The sequence below is a fragment of the Eleutherodactylus coqui genome, chromosome 3, assembly GCF_035609145.1.
Source record: "Eleutherodactylus coqui strain aEleCoq1 chromosome 3, aEleCoq1.hap1, whole genome shotgun sequence".
Classification (NCBI taxonomy): Eukaryota; Metazoa; Chordata; class Amphibia; order Anura; family Eleutherodactylidae; genus Eleutherodactylus; species Eleutherodactylus coqui.
The window spans coordinates 180,022,322-180,045,059 of NC_089839.1; the positions used below are offsets into that span (position 1 = coordinate 180,022,322).

The 22,738-nt window shown below is 45.8% G+C and overlaps 1 protein-coding gene across 1 annotated transcript in view; it reads right to left on the reverse strand.

The window, feature by feature from the left end:
* The window catches only part of LOC136620214 (interferon-induced very large GTPase 1-like), a 64,117-nt gene extending 43,481 nt beyond the window's left edge, over nucleotides 1-20,636 (reverse strand). The window contains exons 1-2 of the mRNA XM_066594920.1: nucleotides 20,507-20,636; nucleotides 19,631-19,871 (exon numbers count right to left, since the gene is read on the reverse strand). Coding sequence (XP_066451017.1) covers nucleotides 19,631-19,871; nucleotides 20,507-20,636 — 371 coding nt within the window. The remainder of the gene's footprint in view (nucleotides 1-19,630; nucleotides 19,872-20,506) is intronic.
* Between the last annotated feature and the right edge of the window lie 2,102 nt (nucleotides 20,637-22,738).

Below are 22,738 nucleotides of genomic sequence, written 5' to 3' on the forward strand. Positions count from 1 at the left end.
TGTTGCAGGGTGCGCAGGGTGGCAGCGTCCGTGTGGGACTTGCGGAAATGTGCGCAGAGCCGGCGCGCCTTTACGAGCAGGTCTGACAAGCGTGGGTAGCTTTTCAGAAAGCGCTGAACCACCAAATTAAAGACGTGGGCCAGGCATGGCACGTGCGTGAGGCTGCCGAGCTGCAGAGCCGCCACCAGGTTACGGCCGTTGTCACACACGACCATGCCCGGTTGGAGGCTCAGCGGCGCAAGCCAGCGGTCGGTCTGCTGTGTCAGACCCTGCAGCAGTTCGTGGGCCGTGTGCCTCTTATCGCCTAAGCTGAGTAGTTTCAGCACGGCCTGCTGACGCTTGCCCACCGCTGTGCTGCCACACCGCGCGACACCGACTGCTGGCGACATGCTGCTGCTAACACATCTTGATTGTGAGACAGAGGAGGAGGAGGAGGAGGAGGGTGCTTTAGTGGAGGAAGCATACACCTCCGCAGATACCAGCACCGAGCTGGGGCCCGCAATTCTGGGGGTGGGTAGGACGTGAGCGGTCCCAGGCTCTGACTCTGTCCCAGCCTCCACTAAATTCACCCAATGTGCCGTCAGGGAGATGTAGTGGCCCTGCCCGCCTGTGCTTGTCCACGTGTCCGTAGTTAAGTGGACCGTGGCAGTAACCGCGTTGGTGAGGGCGCGCACAATGTTGCGGGAGACGTGGTCGTGCAGGGCTGGGACGGCACATCGGGAAAAGTAGTGGCGACTGGGAACTGAGTAGCGCGGGGCCGCCGCCTCCATGATACTTTTGAAGGACTCCGTTTCCACAACCCTATACGGCAGCATCTCAAGGCTGATGAATTTTGCGATGCGGACGGTTAACGTTTGAGCGTGCGGGTGCGTGGCGGCGTACTTGCGCTTGCGCTCGAACACTTGCGCAAGCGACGGCTGAACGGTGCGCTGAACTACACTGCTGGATGGGGCCGAGGACAGCGGAGATGAGGGTGTGGGTGCAGGCCATGAGGCGGTAGTGCCTGTGTCCTGAGAGGGGGGTTGCATCTCAGTGGCAGGTTGGGGCACAGGGGGAGAGGCAGGGGTGCAAACCGGAGGCGGTGAACGGCCTTTGTCCCACCTTGCGGGGTGCTTGGCCATCATATGTCTGCGCATGGTGGTGGTGGTGAGGCTGTTGGTGTTGGCTCCCCGGCTGAGCTTTGCGCGACAAAGGTTGCACACCACTGTTCGTCGGTCGTCAGGCGTCTCTGTGAAAAACTGCCAGACCTTAGAGCACCTCGGCCTCCGCAGGGTGGCATGGCGCGAGGGGGCGCTTTGGGAAACACTTGGTGGATTATTCGGTCTGGCCCTGCCTCTACCCCTGGCCACTGCACTGCCTCTTGCAACCTGCCCTGCTGATGCCCTTGACTCCCCCTCTGAAGACCTGTCCTCCTGAGTAAGCGTTGCACACCAGGTGGGGTCAGTCACCTCATCGTCCTGCTGCTCTTCCTCCGAATCCTCTGTGCGCTGCTCCCTGGGACTTACTGCCCTTACTACTACCTCACTGCAAGACAACTGTGTCTGATCGTCATCGTCCTCCTCACCCACAGAAAGTTGTTGAGACAGTTGGCGGAAGTCCCCAGCCTCTTCCCCCGGACCCCGGGAACTTTCGAATGGTTGGGCATCAGTGACGATAAACTCCTCTGGTGGGAGAGGAACCGCTGCTGCCCAATCTAAGCAGGGGCCCGAGAACAGTTCCTGGGAGTGTTCCCGCTCCTGAGCAGGTGTCATTGTAGTGGAGTGAGGAGGCTGGGAGGAAGGAGGAGCAGCAGACAGAGGATTCGGATTGGCAGCAGTGGACGGCGCAGAACTGCGGGTAGACGATAGGTTGCTCGAAGCACTTTCTGCCATCCAGGACAGGACCTGCTCACACTGCTCATTTTCTAATAACCGTCTCCCGCGTGGACCCATTAATTGGGCGATGAATGTGGGGACGCCAGAAACGTGCCTCTCTCCTAATCGCGCAGCAGTCGGCTGCGACACACCTGGATCAGGAGCTTGGCCTGTGCCCACACCCTGACTTGGCCCTCCGCGTCCTCGGCCGCGTCCACGTCCTCTAGGCCTACCCCTACCCCTCAGCATGCTGTATTACCAGTGATTTGATTTCACAGGCAGGAAATAAATTGGCGCAAGACTGCAGGCCAAATATAATTTTTGCCCTTTTTGGAAAACGAAAGGCCCCACTGCCTCTAGTGAATGAATTATCTAAGTTTAATAACTGTGCTGTGTCCCTGCTTATGTGTCACAGAACGTGAGGGTAGCAGAGTTATTATAACTCTTGGAGAGCAGGTATTTTTTTTCCCAATTAAGGAAAGCAAATGGCGAACCCAGCAGTAAAGCGTAGCTGGGTGCGTATGATTTAGCAATGTTTTTCACGCAGCTCACACGTCTCCACAGGCGTAAGGACGGACACAGGCTGGACAAATAGATTTGTTTTCAGTTTTTTCCCACCAACAGGCAGCACTGCGTATATTCAATGAACCTGAGAAGTTTAATAACTGTGCTGTGTCCCTGCTTATGTGTCACAGAACGTGAGGGTAGCAGAGTTATTATAACTCTTGGAGAGCAGGTATTTTTTTTCCCAATTAAGGAAAGCAAATGGCGAACCCAGCAGTAAAGCGTAGCTGGGTGCGTATGATTTAGCAATGTTTTTCACGCAGCTCACACGTCTCCACAGGCGTAAGGACGGACACAGGCTGGACAAATAGATTTGTTTTCAGTTTTTTCCCACCAACAGGCAGCACTGCGTATATTCAATGAACCTGAGAAGTTTAATAACTGTGCTGTGTCCCTGCTTATGTGTCACAGAACGTGAGGGTAGCAGAGTTATTATAACTCTTGGAGAGCAGGTATTTTTTTTCCCAATTAAGGAAAGCAAATGGCGAACCCAGCAGTAAAGCGTAGCTGGGTGCGTATGATTTAGCAATGTTTTTCACGCAGCTCACACGTCTCCACAGGCGTAAGGACGGACACAGGCTGGACAAATAGATTTGTTTTCAGTTTTTTCCCACCAACAGGCAGCACTGCGTATATTCAATGAACCTGAGAAGTTTAATAACTGTGCTGTGTCCCTGCTTATGTGTCACAGAACGTGAGGGTAGCAGAGTTATTATAACTCTTGGAGAGCAGGTATTTTTTTTCCCAATTAAGGAAAGCAAATGGCGAACCCAGCAGTAAAGCGTAGCTGGCTGCGTATGATTTAGCAATGTTTTTCACGCAGCTCACACGTCTCCACAGGCGTAAGGACGGACACAGGCTGGACAAATAGATTTGTTTTCAGTTTTTTCCCACCAACAGGCAGCACTGCGTATATTCAATGAACCTGAGAAGTTTAATAACTGTGCTGTGTCCCTGCTTATGTGTCACAGAACGTGAGGGTAGCAGAGTTATTATAACTCTTGGAGAGCAGGTATTTTTTTTCCCAATTAAGGAAAGCAAATGGCGAACCCAGCAGTAAAGCGTAGCTGGCTGCGTATGATTTAGCAATGTTTTTCACGCAGCTCACACGTGTCCACCGCCCGTAAGGACGGACAGAGGCTGGACAAATAGATTTGTTTTCAGTTTTTTCCCACCAACAGGCAGCACTGCGTATATTCTATGAATAATAACTGTGTTGTGGCCCTGCCTATACAATTCTTTCCCTGCAGTATCAATGGAGGGTGGAATGCTCTGCAGAGGCGATTTTGAGAAGCCCAAAAAAAATGCAGCACAGCTAACAGCAGCCTGGACAGTACTGCACACGGATAAATATGGCCCTAGAAAGGACCGTTGAGGTTCTTGAAGGCTACACTCACTCCTAACACTCTCCCTGCCTATGCAGCACTTCTGTCCCTAATGCCAGGTGCAACGCTCTGCAGAGCCGATTTTGAGAAGAAAAAAAAATCCCACTGCTAACAGCAGCCAACACACAGCTATCAGTGGCCCTAATAAGGACCTTTGGGGGTCTTGAAGCCTACACTAACTACCAATTCTTTCCCTACAGCAGCTCCGGTACAAACAGCACTGTCCCTCATCTAACTCACACCGCATCTGAGGCGAGCCGCGGGAGGGGCCGACTTTTATATTAGGCGAACACCTGATCTCGCCAGCCACTCACAGCAGGGGGGTGGTATAGGGCTTAAACGTTGCAGGGGGAAGTTGTAATGCCTTCCCTGTCTTTCAATTGGCCAGAAAAGCGCGCTAACGTCTCAGGGAAGGAAGTGAAAGTAACCAGAACACCGCATGGTGTTCGTCACGAATAACGAACATCCCGAACACCCTAATATTCGCACGAATATCAAGCTCGGACGAACGCGTTCGCTCATCTCTAGTCCCAACTCGATTGTTCAATTCTAAGCGCAAAAAAATTAGCGTCCAAATTTTACGTACGGAATCTAATTCTCTCACTTCCCGGTGTCATAGAAACTCGAAATTTGGCACGAGCATTTATTATATCATAAATAGGGAACGCTAATAGGTCCCAACTCGATTATTCAATTCTAAGCGCAAAACAATTAGCGTCCAAATTTTACATACGTAATCTAATTCTCTCACTTCCCGATGTCATAGAAATTTGAAATTTGGCACAAGCATTGATTATGTCATAAATTGGAAAAGTTTATGGGTCCCAACTCAATTATTCAATTCTAAGAGCAAAATAATTAGCGTCCAAATTTTATGTACGTAATCTAATTCTCTCACTTCCTGATGTAATTTTATATAAAGGAAACGTCGCATGGTTACCTTCACGTGGTGTTTCCTGGGTAACGCAAAGAATCATGCAAAATGGTGAACATATTTTTTTCCCGGTATCTCTAAAGTAACCACGACTTCATAAGATTTTCTGTGTGAACAGCAGATAAACACCAGTACCAAATTAACTTGGGCGAAGCCGGGTATATCAACTAGTTTTCTATAAAAATATGTAAATCTAAAAATTCAACTTCTTAAAATTACATGTGAAATTAAGATCCCATTCATTCTGGATCAAGTTTCTGGTAAAACTCCCTAAATCATCCTCCAAGTCTTCCTACACAATGAAAAGATCATCAATATGTCTTTATTAAAAACAAATCTGGGGGTCAGTTTGAAACAGTTCTTCAAGTGCTCCCATATAGAGGTTACCGCATCATCCCACAACATTGCGACGTTTCGACCACATCTTTAAGTCTTTGTCAAGTTTGACAAAGACCTAAAGATGTAGTCGAAAAATTGCAATGTTGTGGGATGATGCGGTAACCATCTAGCATTCCTATGGAGGCATAAAGTCTGATTTTTGCACCAGAAACCTGCTGCCTGTTTTTCTTTCATATCGCTGTACTTCCATGGGACTTGGATTCAATCCCGGTACAGGCTTGCAGTATACGCTTTGAAAAAATACCCTTTTTTCCCCTCCCTTATGGGTTGTGGTGAGTGCTGCTGTTTTTTATTATATCTTTTTCCCATATAGAAGTTAGCGTAACTCGGCGCAAAGTGTGAAGGATAAAATCAATGGCATCTGAAACAAATCCCTGTTGTCTAACAAGCATAGGAGGGGCTGCATTACACCAGTGCCCCTATTATACTTAACCAAGAACAAAATGACACAACATATGCTTAGATCAACGATATCACTAACAACATTTTAGAGGACCCAATTTGCACAGATCTTAAGCCTAAAAGTGAGTTCTATCTGGTCTATACTAAAGGCCAGCAGTCATTTTGTAGACATGCAAATAAGGCCCTATATGGCCCTAACAGCAGCGGCAGCAGCTTTCAAAAGAAAGGAGCCAGGTGTGTTTACTGCACATTGGTAATGTATAGTCAAATCTTTACTGTGGATTGGAGGGTCACTTCATGTGGCAAAATGCCTTTTAAAGGGGTTTACTGGGAGTTTACTATTGATGACCTATTCACTTGATCAGTGTGGGTCTTCGGGAACACTGGTGATCAGCTGTTCTCACCCTGCTGTCAGTGCTGGCAGCTGCTTTCGCATTGCAGTAACCTGACTTGGTAATTGTAGAGACTGAGAACAGCTGACCGCCGGGAGTCCTGAGCAGTAGAACCCCACCAATCAACCATTGATGACCTATCGTGAGAATAGTAAAGTTCCAGAAAACTTGTTTTAACTTAATTACATAAATCCAATTCCCCTTATAATATAAGTAATGGATCATTAGTAACTCTTTATATAATACTATTCACTTACTGTATTGCAAGTCTGTTATAATATGGCAACTAGTGGATGAAGCAGAAGAAGCTTTGACTGACGGCAGGTTGATCTTTTATGCCATTACAATGGCCATCTGTGGACGAAAAGGTGTGTTACTATTTTGTAAAATTGCCTTTTTAAGTCTTGTCTTCAGTCACATTTACATTTACAGTATACATCAATCCTACAATTGTTGCACATTTGTTATTTGCAATTATAAGATGAAGAACGGCTATAGTATGCATATGAGCGGCTTAGAACCCTTTTGCTGCCAGGGGTATTTGGCTATTATGTACCTATGGTAGACAGGAAAATTTCAAACTACAGTTGGAACATCATAGGGCCATATTCACACAGCCGAGAGGGAGCTATGCTCAAGATTCTCGGACGCAACTCGCTTTGCACAGCACATGGACACCCCATCTGCATGATGTGCGATTTGTGGGACATCACACATTAAATGTCCCATTCTCATGCGAGACTCACACGAAAATAAGACATTCAGCGATTTTGCAAATTCAGAGTATCAGTCCGAGTGAAAAATCACTCTTTTGAATAAAACCATTCAAATGAATTGGTTCTTTTTCCGTCCGAGTTCTGTACGTCTCAGACATAGACAGACCTCATACTAGAATATCAGCCCTGTAACTCTGTTTTTTCGGGAACTATGGGGGATATTTGGGTGTTATGTTTGTAATAGAAGTGCAACACATACCTGTACTACACTCGTCTGATAGCAGTCAAGTAATGATGATTTTTTTTTGTGAAGAGAGTTAAAAAAGATCATTTATGGCAACAGTCAGAATAACTCCCTTTCCCTCTCTCCCCAAGGATTTCTCTATAGTGGGGAGAGACAGAGTGGGCAGGGTTACAGGACTTTCCCCAAGGGCTTCCCCGAGAGCATGGGAGGGCGGGGGGCGGAGCTAGAGGGATCAAACCCCTACCCCCTCTATATTTGCTATAGGGCTTTTCTATGAGAAGCCCTATAGCCACGCCCACTCTCTCTGCACTATGGGGATATCCCTCGGGGATCCCCATAGCAGGGAGAGAGTGCGGGGCTATGGGTGATATCCCAGTAGCAGGGTAGAGAGCGGAGTTATGTGGGATTTCCCCATAGCAGGGAGAAAGTGAAGCTATGGGGGATTAACCCATGGCCCTGCTCCGTCTCTCCCTGCTATGAATTAATCCCACATAGCTCCGCTCTCTCTTTCTGCTATGCGGAAATCCCAAAGCTCTGCGGGGCTTCTTCGTTCTATCCTCCTGGAGCAGCTGCGCATGAAACATTGCCCGTAACACGATTTTTTTTTTTGCGTGCCTATTGATGTGCAAAAGAAAACGCTCATCTGACTGAGGCCATAGGGAATGATGGGTTGTTTTCACGTGCGAGTGAAAAAATCGCTCATTTGAATGAAACCATTTAAATGAATTAGTTCATTTTCCGTGCGATTTCTGTATGTCTCAGATACAGACAGAATCATGCAAGACTATCAGACATGTGAATACAACCCAAGGCTTTATTCACACGAGCGCATATATGCGCCAACGTTGCCGTGTTTTCACGACCGCCCATTATACACGATCCTCTGGGGCATTGGTTTCCAATGCATTCATTCACGTGGGTGAATGTACGGTGCGTAAAAACGTTGCACCGTAAAAATTGGAACATACGTGACCGAAATTCGCGCCGGTGATTATACGCTGGGTAAAAAGATAAGTCTGGTTCTATATTTCGACCAATATATCCCAGCGGCTACCATACACTCCTATGGGAGCTGTAAACAAAAGGGAGGGGGATGCAGTTTAGCAGCGTCCAACGCTGCAAAAAGCTTACAGGTGCCTCTATTTAGGGTTTCGAAGTAATTCCGGGGATTTAAGCCGAGCGAGGCTTTTACGGGCAGCAACGTATTTTTTCGCTTAAACGTTATGCCCGGTCATGTGAATGGACAAGAAAACGCTAATTATCTCTGGCGTCATTGTGGAAAATCGTCCATTCATGCGAATTTATGGTGCGGACAAGCGAACGTAAAAACGCATATGCTCGTGTAACGGAGCCCTAAATCTGGTTTTCATGGACTATGGGGAGGTTTGTGTGTTGTGTTTGTAAACAAGGTGCAAAACAGACCTGTATTACACTCGTCTTATAGCAACCAAGTAATGATGATTTTTTGTGAAGCGAGTTAAAAAAGATCCTTTATGGCAACAGTCTGAGTAAAGAAGTAATTGATTGATGGAAATAATTTGCATCTGTCAGAAATGTATAAGCCCGTCCTCTAGTGATATTCGCTATCACTATGATTATAGGGTGTAATGGGTATCACTAGAGAAGCAGTCAAAGGAGGATCTCATAATAGCTGTTGGAGTAATCCTTTAATTTAGATGATATTTAAGGGATATCGGAGCCTCATCAACCAGGTATGCCCAATTATCTGAAGAGTGCACAGGAGAAGAACTGACACAACATGAAAATGGTTGAGTCACAGAGTTCTTCTGACGTGTGCTTCCTATTTTATTACGTATATAGAGAAATAAAGTATAACAATAACTAATTTGCATCAGACAGCACCCTGTAGCTATCCAATCATTAACTAACATGTATGGCCTTTTTGTTAAAATCATTGTAAGGTTATATCTACCGTGCTTCCCCGAAAATAAAACGTCCCCTGAAAATAAGACCTAGTAGAGGTTTTGCCGGAGTGCTAAATATAAGGCATCCCCCAAAAGTAAGACCTGGCTCTGCCCCTGCTGTGTGATTCTGCTGTGTGAGTCTGCTGTAATGAGCTGCCCCTGGTGTCCAGAAGCTGCAATACCGTCCCTGCTCTATAAGTGGTCCAGGAACTGCTGTGGGTGATCGTTACAGTCTCCAGCCAGTGTGTGGGAGCCAGGTACTTTACAGCTCCTTTTTTTTGTGGCCCTGTGTGTGAGTCAGGCAACCAGTGTGTCACTTTGATTCTTTAGCTGGTGATTGTTATAGTATCCAGACAGTGTGTACATGGAAATAATAGTAGTAACAACAAATTCTTGGTAGGATTCACATGACGGATGGGTATAACGGATCTAGGCCCTGTGACCTGACCCAACCACCCCTTTTCCCCACCTTAAAGAAACACGTTACAACTTCTAACTTTGGATAATTTGGCCACAGCAGCCATTTATTATAAAATTCTTTAACAATTTATATAAAAACATCCTAAAATAAACAACCCGTCCAACCAACCAAAAAAACCCTGTTAGAAAAAATGTTGGGGGGGGGGGCAAGTCCCTGGAGCCTCAACCACCGCTGTCGCCTCACCCACAGGGACGAATTTTGTATTGCCTCCCGCCGCACTCCACCTATCCGACTCGGGAGACCAAAATTCTATCCCGCTACCGCCTCCCGCCACAAGACCGCCGACTCGGAGGGGAAGGAACACCCGGTTGCCCCTAGTCGCCGACCTCCCGACTCAGAGACCCGCTAGCCGTTCCGATGCTAGCTCCACCGTCTCTGCAGGGACTCCGGCCTGACAGAGTCGAGAGGCGACAGACTACCATACACCCTATGAACGATGGGTGTGGGGGAGGTAGCTCAGAGCTCCCGCCTTCACCCCACCCCTATTACAGCTGACTCCAAGGATCCCCCCCTTTAAACGCTGCTATGACATATAACCCACTAACCTCCCCACCTCCCAGGCTAACTAACCCGTGACCCCCCCCCCCCCAATTACTGAAATAAGGGCGGGTGGGTGGGACTTCCTCTCTGCCTGTGCTTCTGCTCCTTGCTGTCCGTTGCTGCACTGACCCCTCCTCCTGCTGTTCCCGCACTTTCTATCTGCTCCCCCCCCCCTTAGCTCCCCCCCCCCCTTTCTCTACTCACCAGTCTCACCTTTTGTTAACCCCTACCTTCCCTGTTAACCCTGTCATGCGCTGCCTCCATCTATAGCCCTGCGGTCTGCTATTCCGGCGCTTCTGTTTGTCTGGTTATGCTGGTTTGTGATGACAACTACTGCACAGTATATAATATTCACATTTATTGTTGAGCAAAAAAAATGAATTCTTCATGGAAAAATAAGAAATCCCCTGAAAATAAGACCTAGCACATCTTTGGGAGCAAAAATATATAAGACACTGTCTTATTTTCGGGGAAACAGGGTATGACGCATGAATACATTAATCTTATAAGCAAACAAATATATGATCAAATATAGTCATCAACCAAATTGTGCTGACTTCCACCCAGCAACCCAGTGTTAGCCAGTTTGTTCTGCTTGTGACTGCTTTTATCAGTCTCTAAGTGAATTGTAATAACCCTGAGGAATAATGTGCTAAAACAACTATTGAATTGCTCACACAGGTGGCTGCTGGGCAGCTCCAAATCATGTCAGCTAGTTACACAGCCAACCAATTAGCAGCAACTCCAAGCGTTCATGTACTGATCTGCTTATCAGCCCTGCGCTGGTGACCTGTTAGGAACAAAGAAAGAAAATGGGCACAGCTTGAGTAAAAAGCAACAAAAAAACACACATAAGTAGTTTCTGTAAGGCAATAGACTAAAGGTTCATTTACACAAAGATAATCTTTCAAACAACTAAAAGATTGAAAGATTTTGCACAAAGTGTTAACACTTTATCATTTTCATGTAAAAGGGCCTCCAGGATCTGTTTGCAGAGCCCAGCGTGTGATTAATCAGCTGCACTGTTTTGCTCACAGCTTACAGCAGATTATAATGTTATCTGCCGACTCCGGTGAAGATAACAGCGTGCGGTCTATTGAGAGATAAATGTGTTTGCTTTACCTCTTAGTAGAGGAACAATGGATTTTAAGGTCACCTTAAAATCATCGTTCAAACGAAAAGTGCACGATGCCCGCGTTTACATGTAATGATCGCTCATTTGCAGTCGTTTGAACGAATTTTGAGCGTGATCATTACAAGTAAATGGGCCTAAAGAATTGTTATGTCAGATAAAAAAGGAATGACAAGTGTGTATATAAAAACCTTAGCACACCAATATCAATGTAGCCAAAGGAGGATTACTAGTGTAGTGGCCCAACCGGGGTGCCAGGGTGCCGCGGCTCTCTGGCTGGAAATCACGTTGGTACTGTTGTACCTTGACACAGTGGTGTTGCAAGGTGCGTGCGGGAGCGGAACTGCCCCCTAGCGCCGGTTAACTCCCCCCCCCCGGCAGTTCTGTCATGAGAGGACACACAGACCTGCAGAGCCGGCAGCTTCCAGGACCTCCGATGATGTCATGTCATGTGATACACTGTGTGGGAGGAGTCAGAGATCACATGACCACGGGGGAGCTCGGAAAATGTAGGACTCTGCTGTGTTCTGTGTGTGTGTGTGTGTGTGTGTGTGTTGGAGCTGTGGGGGTCAGGATGGATGGAGTGAGTTGAGCTGTGGGGGTCAGGATGGATGGATTGAGTGAGTGAGTGGTGCTGTGGGGGTCAGGATGGATTGAGTGAGTGAGTGGAGCTGTGGGGATCAGGATGGATGGATTGAGTGAGTGAGTGAGTGAGTGGAGCTGTGGGGATCAGGATGGATGGATGGAGTTAGTGGAGCTGTGGGGGTCAGGATGAATGGATGGATGGATTCATTGAATGAGTGAGTGGAGCTGTGGGGATGAGGATGGATGTAGCAGAGATGTGTGTAATGTCTGGGGATCAGGATAGATGTAGAGGATCTGTGTGTGTGATGTCTGGGGATCAGGATGGATGTAGCGGAGCTGTGTGTGTAATGTCTGGGGATCAGGATAGATGTAGAGGATCTGTGTGTGTGATGTCTGGGGATCAGGATGGATGTAGCGGAGCTGTGTGTGTCATGTGTGGGGATCAGGATGGATGTAGCGGAGCTGTGTGTGTCATGTGTGGGGATCAGGATGGATGTAGCGGAGCTGTGTGTGTCATGTGTGGGGATCAGGATGGATGTAGCAGAGCTGTGTGTGTGATGTCTGGGGTTCATGATGGATGTCCGTCCGGCTCTGCAGTTACAGTTTTGGGACCCAAGGATGAGAGCAGAGGAACAGTAAATGCGGTACAATGAGGTATGTACCGTGTGCTGCATATAATCTTGTATGTTTAGGTGGTATACGTTATACCAGCTGTACATATAATTATGTACAGGACATATCCAGGTTACATCAGCATCACTATATACAGGGGATGTATATCTGCTATATATATATATATATATATATATATATATATATATAGTAATATGGAGCATGCTCGTGAAACCTGGTGATCTCCTGTATATATTTATATATGTACTACTGATATAAGCTAGACATCTCCTATATATAGTGATATGGACCATGCTAGAGTAATATGGAGATCTCCTGTATATAATTATATATGTACTACTGGTATAAGCTAGACATTTCCTGTATATAGTGATATAGAGCATGCTGGTGTAACCTGGGTATCTCCTGTATATAATTACATATATACTACTGGTATAAGCTAGACATCTCCTGTATATAGTGATATGGACCATGCTGGGATAACCTGGAGCTCTTCTGTATATAATTATATACGTACTACTGATATAAGCTAGACATCTCCTGTATATAGTGATATAGAGCATGCTGGTGTAACCTGGGTATCTATATAATTATATATATGTACTACTGGTATAAGCTAGACATCCCCTGTATATAGTGATATAGAGCATGGTCGTGTAACCTGGAGATCTACTGTATATAATTAATTATATATGAACTACTGGTATAAGCTAGACATCCCCTGCATATAGTGATATGGAGCATGCTGGGGTAACCTGGGTATCTTTTGTATATAATTATATATGTACTACTGGTATAAGCTAGACATATCCTGTATATAGTGATATAGAGCATGCTGGGGTAACCTAGGTATCTCCTGTATATAATAATATATGTACAGCTGGTATAAGCTAGACATCCCTGTATATATAGTGATGCCTGGAGGTCAAATAATATGTTGTAATAAGCAACGCCCCTGACCACACCATAGCCACCCCCCTAACCACACACCCTTTTGGTAGGGGTGCCGCGCCGTAATAATTTTTTTCCCAGGGGTGCCCCAAGGCTGAAAAGGTTGGAAAAAACACGCGCGTAGAGGTACACCCTTTAATTGTCGCACCCACGCATCTCCAAGGCTGGGTAGAGATACTTCAAGTCAATAATTGCGGCTTGAATGTCTGTGGAACGACCCTACCCCTTTCCTCCTCCGGATTGTTCCCCACAGGAGTGCTACCTGGCAGATAACGTAGACTGCAGGACCAGTGTCATCCTGAGTTTCCTCCCTGACCTCAGATCTTTTGTCTTGCCTGCACTGTAGAAGACTTTAAGTGAACTGCCTTGTAAAATCTGTTCAAGTTTGCAAGTAAAAGTTTATGCCAGCGCTAACCACTACTAGGGACCCGTGGCACTCAAAGGCTGTCTCTGTCTACATTTATTCTCCACCGAAGTTCATTCCAGTGTGTAGGAATCGTGGCGACATCCGTGACAACTACAACCCTCATTTTCCTGTGTTTATTGGAATTCCCTATCCTAGGGGTGTCTTTTGTGGCCTGCAGTCATACTCTGGCCTTAGCTGCGTGCAACCCTTCAGGGAAAGAAACCTGGGAAGTGCCGTTGTGACAAGACAACGCTTACCCCTTCCAGGTCCCCACATATGTCAGGTATCCAGGGTCTCCCTATGGGACGCTGCACTAGAATAAACCTTTATAAACCACATATGAATATATAGACACACAATTAAAACCGTGTTCATACAACACTGATCAAAGCTCAACATAGGTCACTTTAATAAGTGATCTCTGCACCTCCACTGCACGCCTAAAGGATATAATACAAAGTGCAGAACTGCGATTAGATAACAAACATACAGGTAAAAAGCTAACCCTCCTTAGTATAGCGTATTACTACAAAAGTGCAAGTGCAGAAAAAGTGTGATTGCAGAAAAAAAGGGAGGAAGGCTAATCATTAAATATGACCTGATTTAAATGGTGTAGTACTACAGGAACAGGAGTAGCACACCTTGATGCAATCAAAATTGCAAAAGGAATACAATCACATTTTCCTCAAAAATAAACAATATGTTGAGAGAACATATCCCAAATCAGGTGCAGTCAGACGGGGGTAGAGGGATGTATCTCCCATGCGTATCGCCCACTCCAAATGAATAGGCTTCCTCAAGGGTGACCCAGTAAGTCTTTCTGCACCTGCAACCCTCTCAATGTAGCTTAGTACGTCTCATTTCTCTTTTCTTTCCATCCATCTATGATCTCCTTCGAAGTCACATTTTAGCGTTACTCAAAGGGTGCATTTTCCATAAAACTTCTGTGTTGCGAGATGCATAGTAATTACACGTCAAAAGAATACATTGTTTTAATGGAGGCATTTACGTGTGGGATTATTATCTCACAGCACTGCGATTAGAAGCGATACGGAAGAAAAATTGCAGTATCTCCTAAATCAGCAGAAATAAGATTATTGGCCTGATATCATGCTCGCCAGTGTAAAGAAGCCCTTATTCTACTGAAACATATTTATTGCAGTCTATGCCTGAAACCATAAAGAGAGGCTCAATTTGATCATTGCTACAGAAGATATACTGTGTAGGCCATCAGGTAAGCTCAATAGTTCCACCATTACAACCAAAAATATGTATTTTATGTAAAAAGTAAAATGCTGCATAATTTTAGACAAAGAAAACAAAGCCAGAGAAAGAAAAGAGAAAACATTATAGTTTTACCTTCCACCTCCAGCTCTGGCTACCAGATACAGACCTCACAAATCTCCTGCAGAGCTGTGAAGAACAAGGACAATTGTCGGCTATTTATAAAGAAACAATCCTGGTTTCACTTTCAATTTGAGTTATCAGTGAACTGTTATACCGTATACTCCTGTCTAGAAGCTGCACTCTGTTATACTGTATACTCCTATATACAAGAAGCTGCACTCCATTACACTGCATACTCCTATATACAAGCTGCTGCACTCTGTTACACTGTATACTCCCATATACAAGCTGCTGCACTCCGTTACACTGTATACTCCTATATACAAGCTGCTGCACTCCGTTACACTGTATACTCCTATATACAAGCTGCTGCACTCCGTTACACTGTATACTCCTATATACAAGCTGCTGCACTCCGTTACACTGTATACTCCTATATACAAGCTGCTGCACTCCGTTACACTGTATACTCCTATATACAAGCTGCTGCACTCCGTTACACTGTATACTCCTATATACAAGCTGCTGCACTCCGTTACACTGTATACTCCTATATACAAGCTGCTGCACTCCGTTACACTGTATACTCCTATATACAAGCTGCTGCACTCCGTTACACTGTATACTCCTATATACAAGCTGCTGCACTCCGTTACACTGTATACTCCTATATACAAGCTGCTGCACTCCGTTACACTGTATACTCATATACAAGCTGCAGCACTCTGTTATACTGTATACTCCTATATACAAGCTGCTGCACTCCGCTACACTGTATACTCATATACAAGCTGCAGCACTCCGTTACACTGTATACTCCTATATACAAGCTGCTGCACTCCGTTACACTGCATACTCCTATATACAAGCTGCTGCACTCCGTTACACTGCATACTCCTATATACAAGCTGCTGCACTCTGTTACACTGTATATTCCTATATACAAGCTGCTGCACTCCGTTACACTGTATACTCCTATACACAAGCTGCTGTCCCCCAAAATACTGTATAATCCTATATACAAGCTGCTGCACTCCATTATACTGTATACTTCTATATACAAGCTGCTGTACTCCATTATACTGTATACTACAATATTGAAGCTGCTACACTTCCTTATATTGTATACTCCTAGAAACAAGCTTCTGCACTCTGTTATACTGTATACTCCTATATACAAGCTGCTGTACTCTGCTATACTGTACACTAATATATACAAGCTGCTGCACTCCGTTACACTGTATGCTCTTATACACAAGCTGCTGCACTCCATTATACTGTATACTTCTATATACAAGCTGCTGTACTCGGATATACTGTATACTACCCTGTTTCCCTGAAAATAAGACAGCATGATTTTCCAGAATTTTTGAGGATGCAAAATGATTTTTCAGGCTTTTTGAGGATGCTTGAAATATAAGCCCTACTCCAAAATTAAGCCCTGCTAACAGTTAATTAAAAAAGTCAATTTAAATAGTGTCCAGGCAGCTATACATGTAAAAAAGTTAAACCTTTTTGAACAAACATTAATATAAGACACTGTCTTATTTTCAGGGAAACGCGGTACAATATTGAAGCTGCTGCACTTCCTTATATTATATACTCCTAGAAACAAGTTTCTGCACTCTGTTATACTGTATACTCCTATATAAAAGCTGCTGCCCTTTTTATACTGTATACTCCTATATACAAGCTGCTGCACCCTGTTATACTGTATACTCCTATAAACAAGTTGCTGAACTCCATTATACTCTATACTTCTACATATAAGCTGCTTTACTGTATACTCCTATATATAAGCTGCTGCACTCCGTTATACTGTATAGTCCTATATACAAGCTGCTGCACCCTATTATACTATATACAAGCTGCTGTACTTCATTATACTGTATACTTCTATATACAAGCTGCTGCACTCTGCTTTACCTGATACTCCTATATATAAGCTGCTGCACTCTGTTATACCGTATACTCCCATATACAAGCTGCTGTACTCGGTTATAGTGTATACTCCTATATACAAGCTGCTGCACTTAGTTATACTATATTCCCCTATATTCCATTTGCTGTACTCTATTATACTATATACTCTGTAAGAAAGTCCTCCAGGGGGTGGGGGCGGCAAAGACACACTGGACCAGAAAGTAAATAAAACTAGCAAAATAGAGAAATCCTCTCAAAACAACAGGTGCACCACGCAGGGTGCTCTGGTCCATGCAGTGAGGTGTTGCGCCCTCCTCAGCTTAACAGACACTGACTCCTTGGGAACTGCAGTCTTTTATGCCCCCATAACGGGGTCAGTGCCTACAGCTGAGCCTCCTAAGAACCAGGGTGAAGTTGTGGACTGGACCGCCACCCTGTCCAGACCAAGAGCCTGGGAGGGAGATATACTCCATCCAAAACTTCACCCTTTAACTGCCTACATATCCCCCCGTCTTCTCCAGCCCGGAGGGCTGGGCCTTTTTGGTGATAAGACAATGCACCCTAGACAGGGCATCAGCATTACCTTGTGACTTGCCTGGTCTATATTCGAGGGTAAACTTGAAGTTCTGAAGCGAAAGAAACCACCTCGTCACCCTTGCATTCTTTTCTTTATTTTGCTTCATCCAGGTCAAGGGGGCATGATCTGACACCAATTTGTACTCTCTCCCCAAGAGAATAGTACCTCAATGTTTCCAGTGCCCTTTTTACCGTTAAATATTCACGTTCCACAATAGCATAATTCTTCTCTGCAGGAGATAGCTTCCGGCTTAAATACAATACTGGATGTTCTTCCCCATTTATGGACTGGGACAATACTGCACCCACCCCTACATTAGAAGCGTCCATCTGCACAATAAACTCTTTCGAGAAGTCGGCCGCTATCAATACTGGCTGTTGGCAAAGAGCAGACTTTAAAATTTGAAAGGCCTGCTCGACCTCGGCTGTCCATGCCACCATTACCGACTTGCCCCCTTTCGTCAAGTCCATAAGTGGTGCTGCAAAGTTAGGCACAAACCTACGGTAGTACCCGTTCATTCCTAAAAAAGCTCTGACCTGTTTTTTTGTTAAAGGTCTAGGCCATGCCTGTATGACCTCTACCTTGTTGACCTGGGGTTAAATGACGCCATGGCCAATAACACAGCCAAGGTACTTGGCTTCCTCCTGGGCTAGTGCACATTTTCCAGGGTTTAAGGTTAAACCTGCCCCTTTTCTGGCATCCATGACCCCCTGTACCTTCCCAAGGTGACTTTCCCAATCGGAGCTATAGACTACGACATTGTCTAGGTACGCGGCAGAATAGTTACGGGGAGATCTCAAAATCCGATCAATTAACCTTTGAAAGGTAGCAGGCGCGCCATGTTGTCTAAACGGCATGTCTTTGTACTGAAACAAGCCCTCTGGGGTTGAGAAGGCAGTTTTCTCTTTGGCCTCGTCAGTCAGAGGTATTTGCTAGTACCCTTTGGTAAGGTCAAGTGTGGTGATATATCTGGCATTACCCAGTCTCTCAATTAATTCATCAACCCTGGGCATGGGGCTGCAGCCCTCCCCCACTTACTCTAACAACGGGCAGGGAGGGCTGCGGCCCACCCCTCCCAATGCTCGAGGTAGCCAAAGTTTCTCTGTCCTTCCAGAGTTTTATTAAATTAACATGGTACACTTGATAGGGCTTCCTTTTCCCTGGCTGGTGTACTCTATAGTTTATGTCGCCTACCTTCTCAACGATTTCGTAGGGACCCTGCCATCTAGTGAAGAATTTACTCTCTACCGTAGGCACCAATGTGAGAACTCAGTCACCGGGCTAAAAGTTCTCACCTTGGCAGAACGATTGTACACTCTGCTTTGGGCCTCCTGTGCCCTCTGCAGGTGTTCCCAGACAATGGGCATTACAGTATTAATGCGATGACGCTCCTATAGGGGGTAGACTCGGTCCACCAGGTTTCTCTGGCTATATCCAACAACCCACTGGGATGCCGACCATATAGCAACTCAAATGGCAAGAAGCCTGTGGAAGCCTGTGGTACCTCCCGTATGGAGAACATGAGATAAGGTAACAGACGGTCCCAGTTCTGACCATCTTTCTCTACTACCCACTTGAGCATTTGCTTCAGGGTCTTATTGAACCTCTCCACCAACCCATCCGTCTGAGGGTGGTATACTGGGGTTCGTATGTGATCAATTTTAAAGAGTTGGCACAATTCTTTCATTACTTTGGACATGAACAGGGTCCCTTGCTCCGTGAGGATTTCATTGGGAAGGTCTATTCTGAAGAACATAAGGGATAACTCTCATGCAATGTTCTTGGCAGTAGGGCTTTTAAAAGGGATTGCCTCAGGGTATCGAGTGGCATAATCTAACACGACCAAAATGTATTGATGTCCTCTAGCCGACTTGACTATGGGACGCACTAAATCCATTCCAGTTCTCTCAAAGGGAATCTCTATAATTGGGAGAGGCACTAAGGGACTACGGAAGTGCGACACAGGAGCGGTGATCTGACAGGTGGGGCACGATTCACAGTACTCCTTTATGTCCTTATATACCCATGACCAGAAGGACATTTGAAGAATTCTATCCTGCATTTTATCAGTTCCTAAATGTCCTCCTAATACATGATTATGTGCCAAGTCTAGCACCTTGCGCCTGTATGGCTTTGGCGCGACCAACTGTTCCTCTAGTTTCCCGCTTATTCTTGTTACTCTATACAAGTTATCATTCAAATAAGGGAACCGTTGGTCAGAACCCGGTTCCTGTAACAAACCATTTATCACTTCCACATTTTCTTTGGCATTGATAAGAGTGGGGTCCCTTAACTGGGCTGTCCCAAAGTTCCCAGGCACATTCTCCAGATTGGACACAACCTGAACCGTGGGGGTAGACTTCCTCCTCAGTGTCATCTCCAGTCAAGACCTGTAAAGGAAAAGTTACATCCTCTGGTTCAATGTCCACATTTACCCCGCTATCCTGCGGAGGTGTAAGGTCAGCTGGGTTTGCATCAGTCTCTTTAGAAGGGAGTATCATTTTTCCCCACAAGTCCCAGAATACAGAAAAATCGCGACCCAATGTCACGCTGTGCATCAATCCTTTGACAACACCTACATTGTAGTTCACAGTTCCGACATGAGTTTCAAAGTTATACTGTGCCATAGGATACACCCTTGTGTCACCGTATATACATACCACAATTATGTGCTTACCCGGTATGAAGCCTTCTGCTATCAGGCTAGCGTGCACTAAAGTGACCAGGCTACCCGAGTCCAGTAAAGCCTCCACAGAATTGGGGTTTACATTTATGCGACACAGTTGTGGCTCAGTCTCTAGTCTCTGTGAGGCATTGCAAATAGGACGTGCGAAGAAGGAGCGGTGCCAAGCACCGTCACACTCCATAGGCTTATTGGTCACAGGGCACTGAGCCAACACATGCCCGAGGCCCTGGCATCTCCAGCACCTCAAAGGCCCTGGTCTCCTTGGCCCAGAAAACTGGTTGGGGCTATCGGAACCTTTTAACTCCAACGGTGCCACCTCCAGTGGCCCGACCTCCTTGACGTTATGCCACCGCTTTCCTCCGGCATCTAGTGGTCTCTTACCCCGTGTAGGCCTGGAACTCTTAGCGGGGGTGTGGACGATATGGACGTACCAATCAGATCTACCAGCTGGTTAGCATCCTTGGGTCCTCCATTGCCAACCCAGCGTTGCAGATCTGCCGGCAGAGCTAGGGTATAACGATCCACCACGACCTTATCAACCATCTGGGCGGGTGTGGACATGTTCGGCTCCAGACATTTTTTTACGAGATGATACAGGTCAAACATCTGACCTGGCTGATTGGTCGGACCTGTAGCTCCAATTGTGCACTCTCAGAGCCCGGACCACCATGGTAACACCCAGACGAGCAAGGATCTCTGATTTTAAGCTGGCGTAGTAGTTTACCTCGTGACTACTGAGGTCATGGCATGCCTTCTGTGGTTCCGCAGTGAGGAACGGTGCTAGAACCTCGACCCTTGGGGAGTTTCTCTCGTTCAGCGGTTCTCTCAAACACACTCAGATAGGCCAAAATATCATCCTCAGGAGTCATCTTTCGCTACAATTTCTGCACAGTCTTTCTGGCCCTACTGTAGTCGGAGCTCCGTCCTTGCTCAAGGCAGGATGTTTTAGGAGGACATCCATCAGCCAAACCATCCACGCCAACATCTCCTCCATGGCAGGGGTTGGTGCTTACATCGCAGTCGCACGTTTTACCCAGGACATCCACCAGGTGCCTTGCCGTTGCCCTCAGCATTCAGGATTACTGCCTGCATGTAAGAAGAGAGCACCAAATGTAAGAAAGTCCTCCAGGGGGTGGGGGCGGCAAAGACACACTGGACCAGAAAGTGAATAAAACTTGTTTTAGTTTTATTTTAAAGTAGAGTCCAAGCAAAGAAAAATAGAGAAGTCCTCTCAAAACAACAGGTGCACCACGCAGGGTGCTCTGGTCCATGCAGTGAGGTGTTGCTCCCTCCTCAGCTTAAGGCCGGCTGCACACGGCCGTGATGGGCTCCGCCGCGGAATTCTGCGGCGGAGCCCGTCACGGCGCCCCCCCAGAGACCCTCAAACTTACCTGCGGATCCGGCGTCCTCGCTCCCGCATGACGCTTTGTCGTGACGTGCCGCAAGGGTCATGTGACACGCCGGCCACGTCACATGACACGCACACCGCGTCACATGAAACACACTACGTGGAGGTAACCATGCGACATTTCCTTTATATAAAATCACATCAGGAAGTGAGAGAATTAGATTACGTACATAAAATTTAGACGCAAATTCTTTTGCGCTTAGAATTGAATAATCGAGTTGGGACCCATTAACGTTTCCTATTAATGACATAATCAATGCTCACGCCAAATTTCAAGTTTCTATGACATCGGGAAGTGAGAGAATTAGATTATGTACGTAAAATTTGGATGCTAATTCTTTTGCGCTTAGAATTTAATATTCGAGTTGGGACCCATTAGCTTTTCCTATTTATGACATAATCTATGCTTGTGCCAAATTTCATGTTTCTATGACATCGGGAAGTGAGAGAATTAGATTCAGTGCATAAAATTTGGATGCTAATTCTTTTGCGCTTAGAATTGAATAATCGAGTTGGAATGCCAAATTTCATGTTTCTACGACATCGGGAAGTTGGAGAATTAGTGGCGAGTCAGTCAATGAGGACTTTTGTCTTTATATATATATATATAGATACTCCTATATACTAGCTGCTGCACCCTGTTAAACTGTATACTCCTATATACAAGCTGCTGCACTCCATTATACTGTATACTCCTAGATACAAGCTGCTGCACCCCGGTATACTGTATACTCCTATATACAAGCTGCTGCACTTTGTTATACTGTATACTCCTATATACACGCTGCTGCACTTTGTTATACTGTATACTCCTATATACAAACTGCTGCACTTTCTTATACTGTATACTCGTATATACAAGTTGCTGCACTTTCTTATACTGTATACTCCTATATACAAGCTGCTGCTCTCCGTTATACTGTATACTGCTATATACAAGCTGCTGGACTCCATTATACCGTATACTCCTATATGCAAGCTGCTGCACCCCGTTATACTGTATACTCCTATATACAGGCTGCTGCAGTCCGTTATACTGTATACTCCTAAATACAGGTTGCTGCACTCTGATATACCATATACTCCTTTATATGTGGATTTTCTGAGTGCTGCTAACTGTCTCAGGCCAGTCTCATAGAGGTGTTTGTAAAAACACCACTGGGAGGCTGGAAAATCAAAGTTTGCTTCAGGCCACCCGGGATCCTTTCCCTGGCCTTCCCAACGCACCAGTCCCAACCACGATACAAATAGGGTG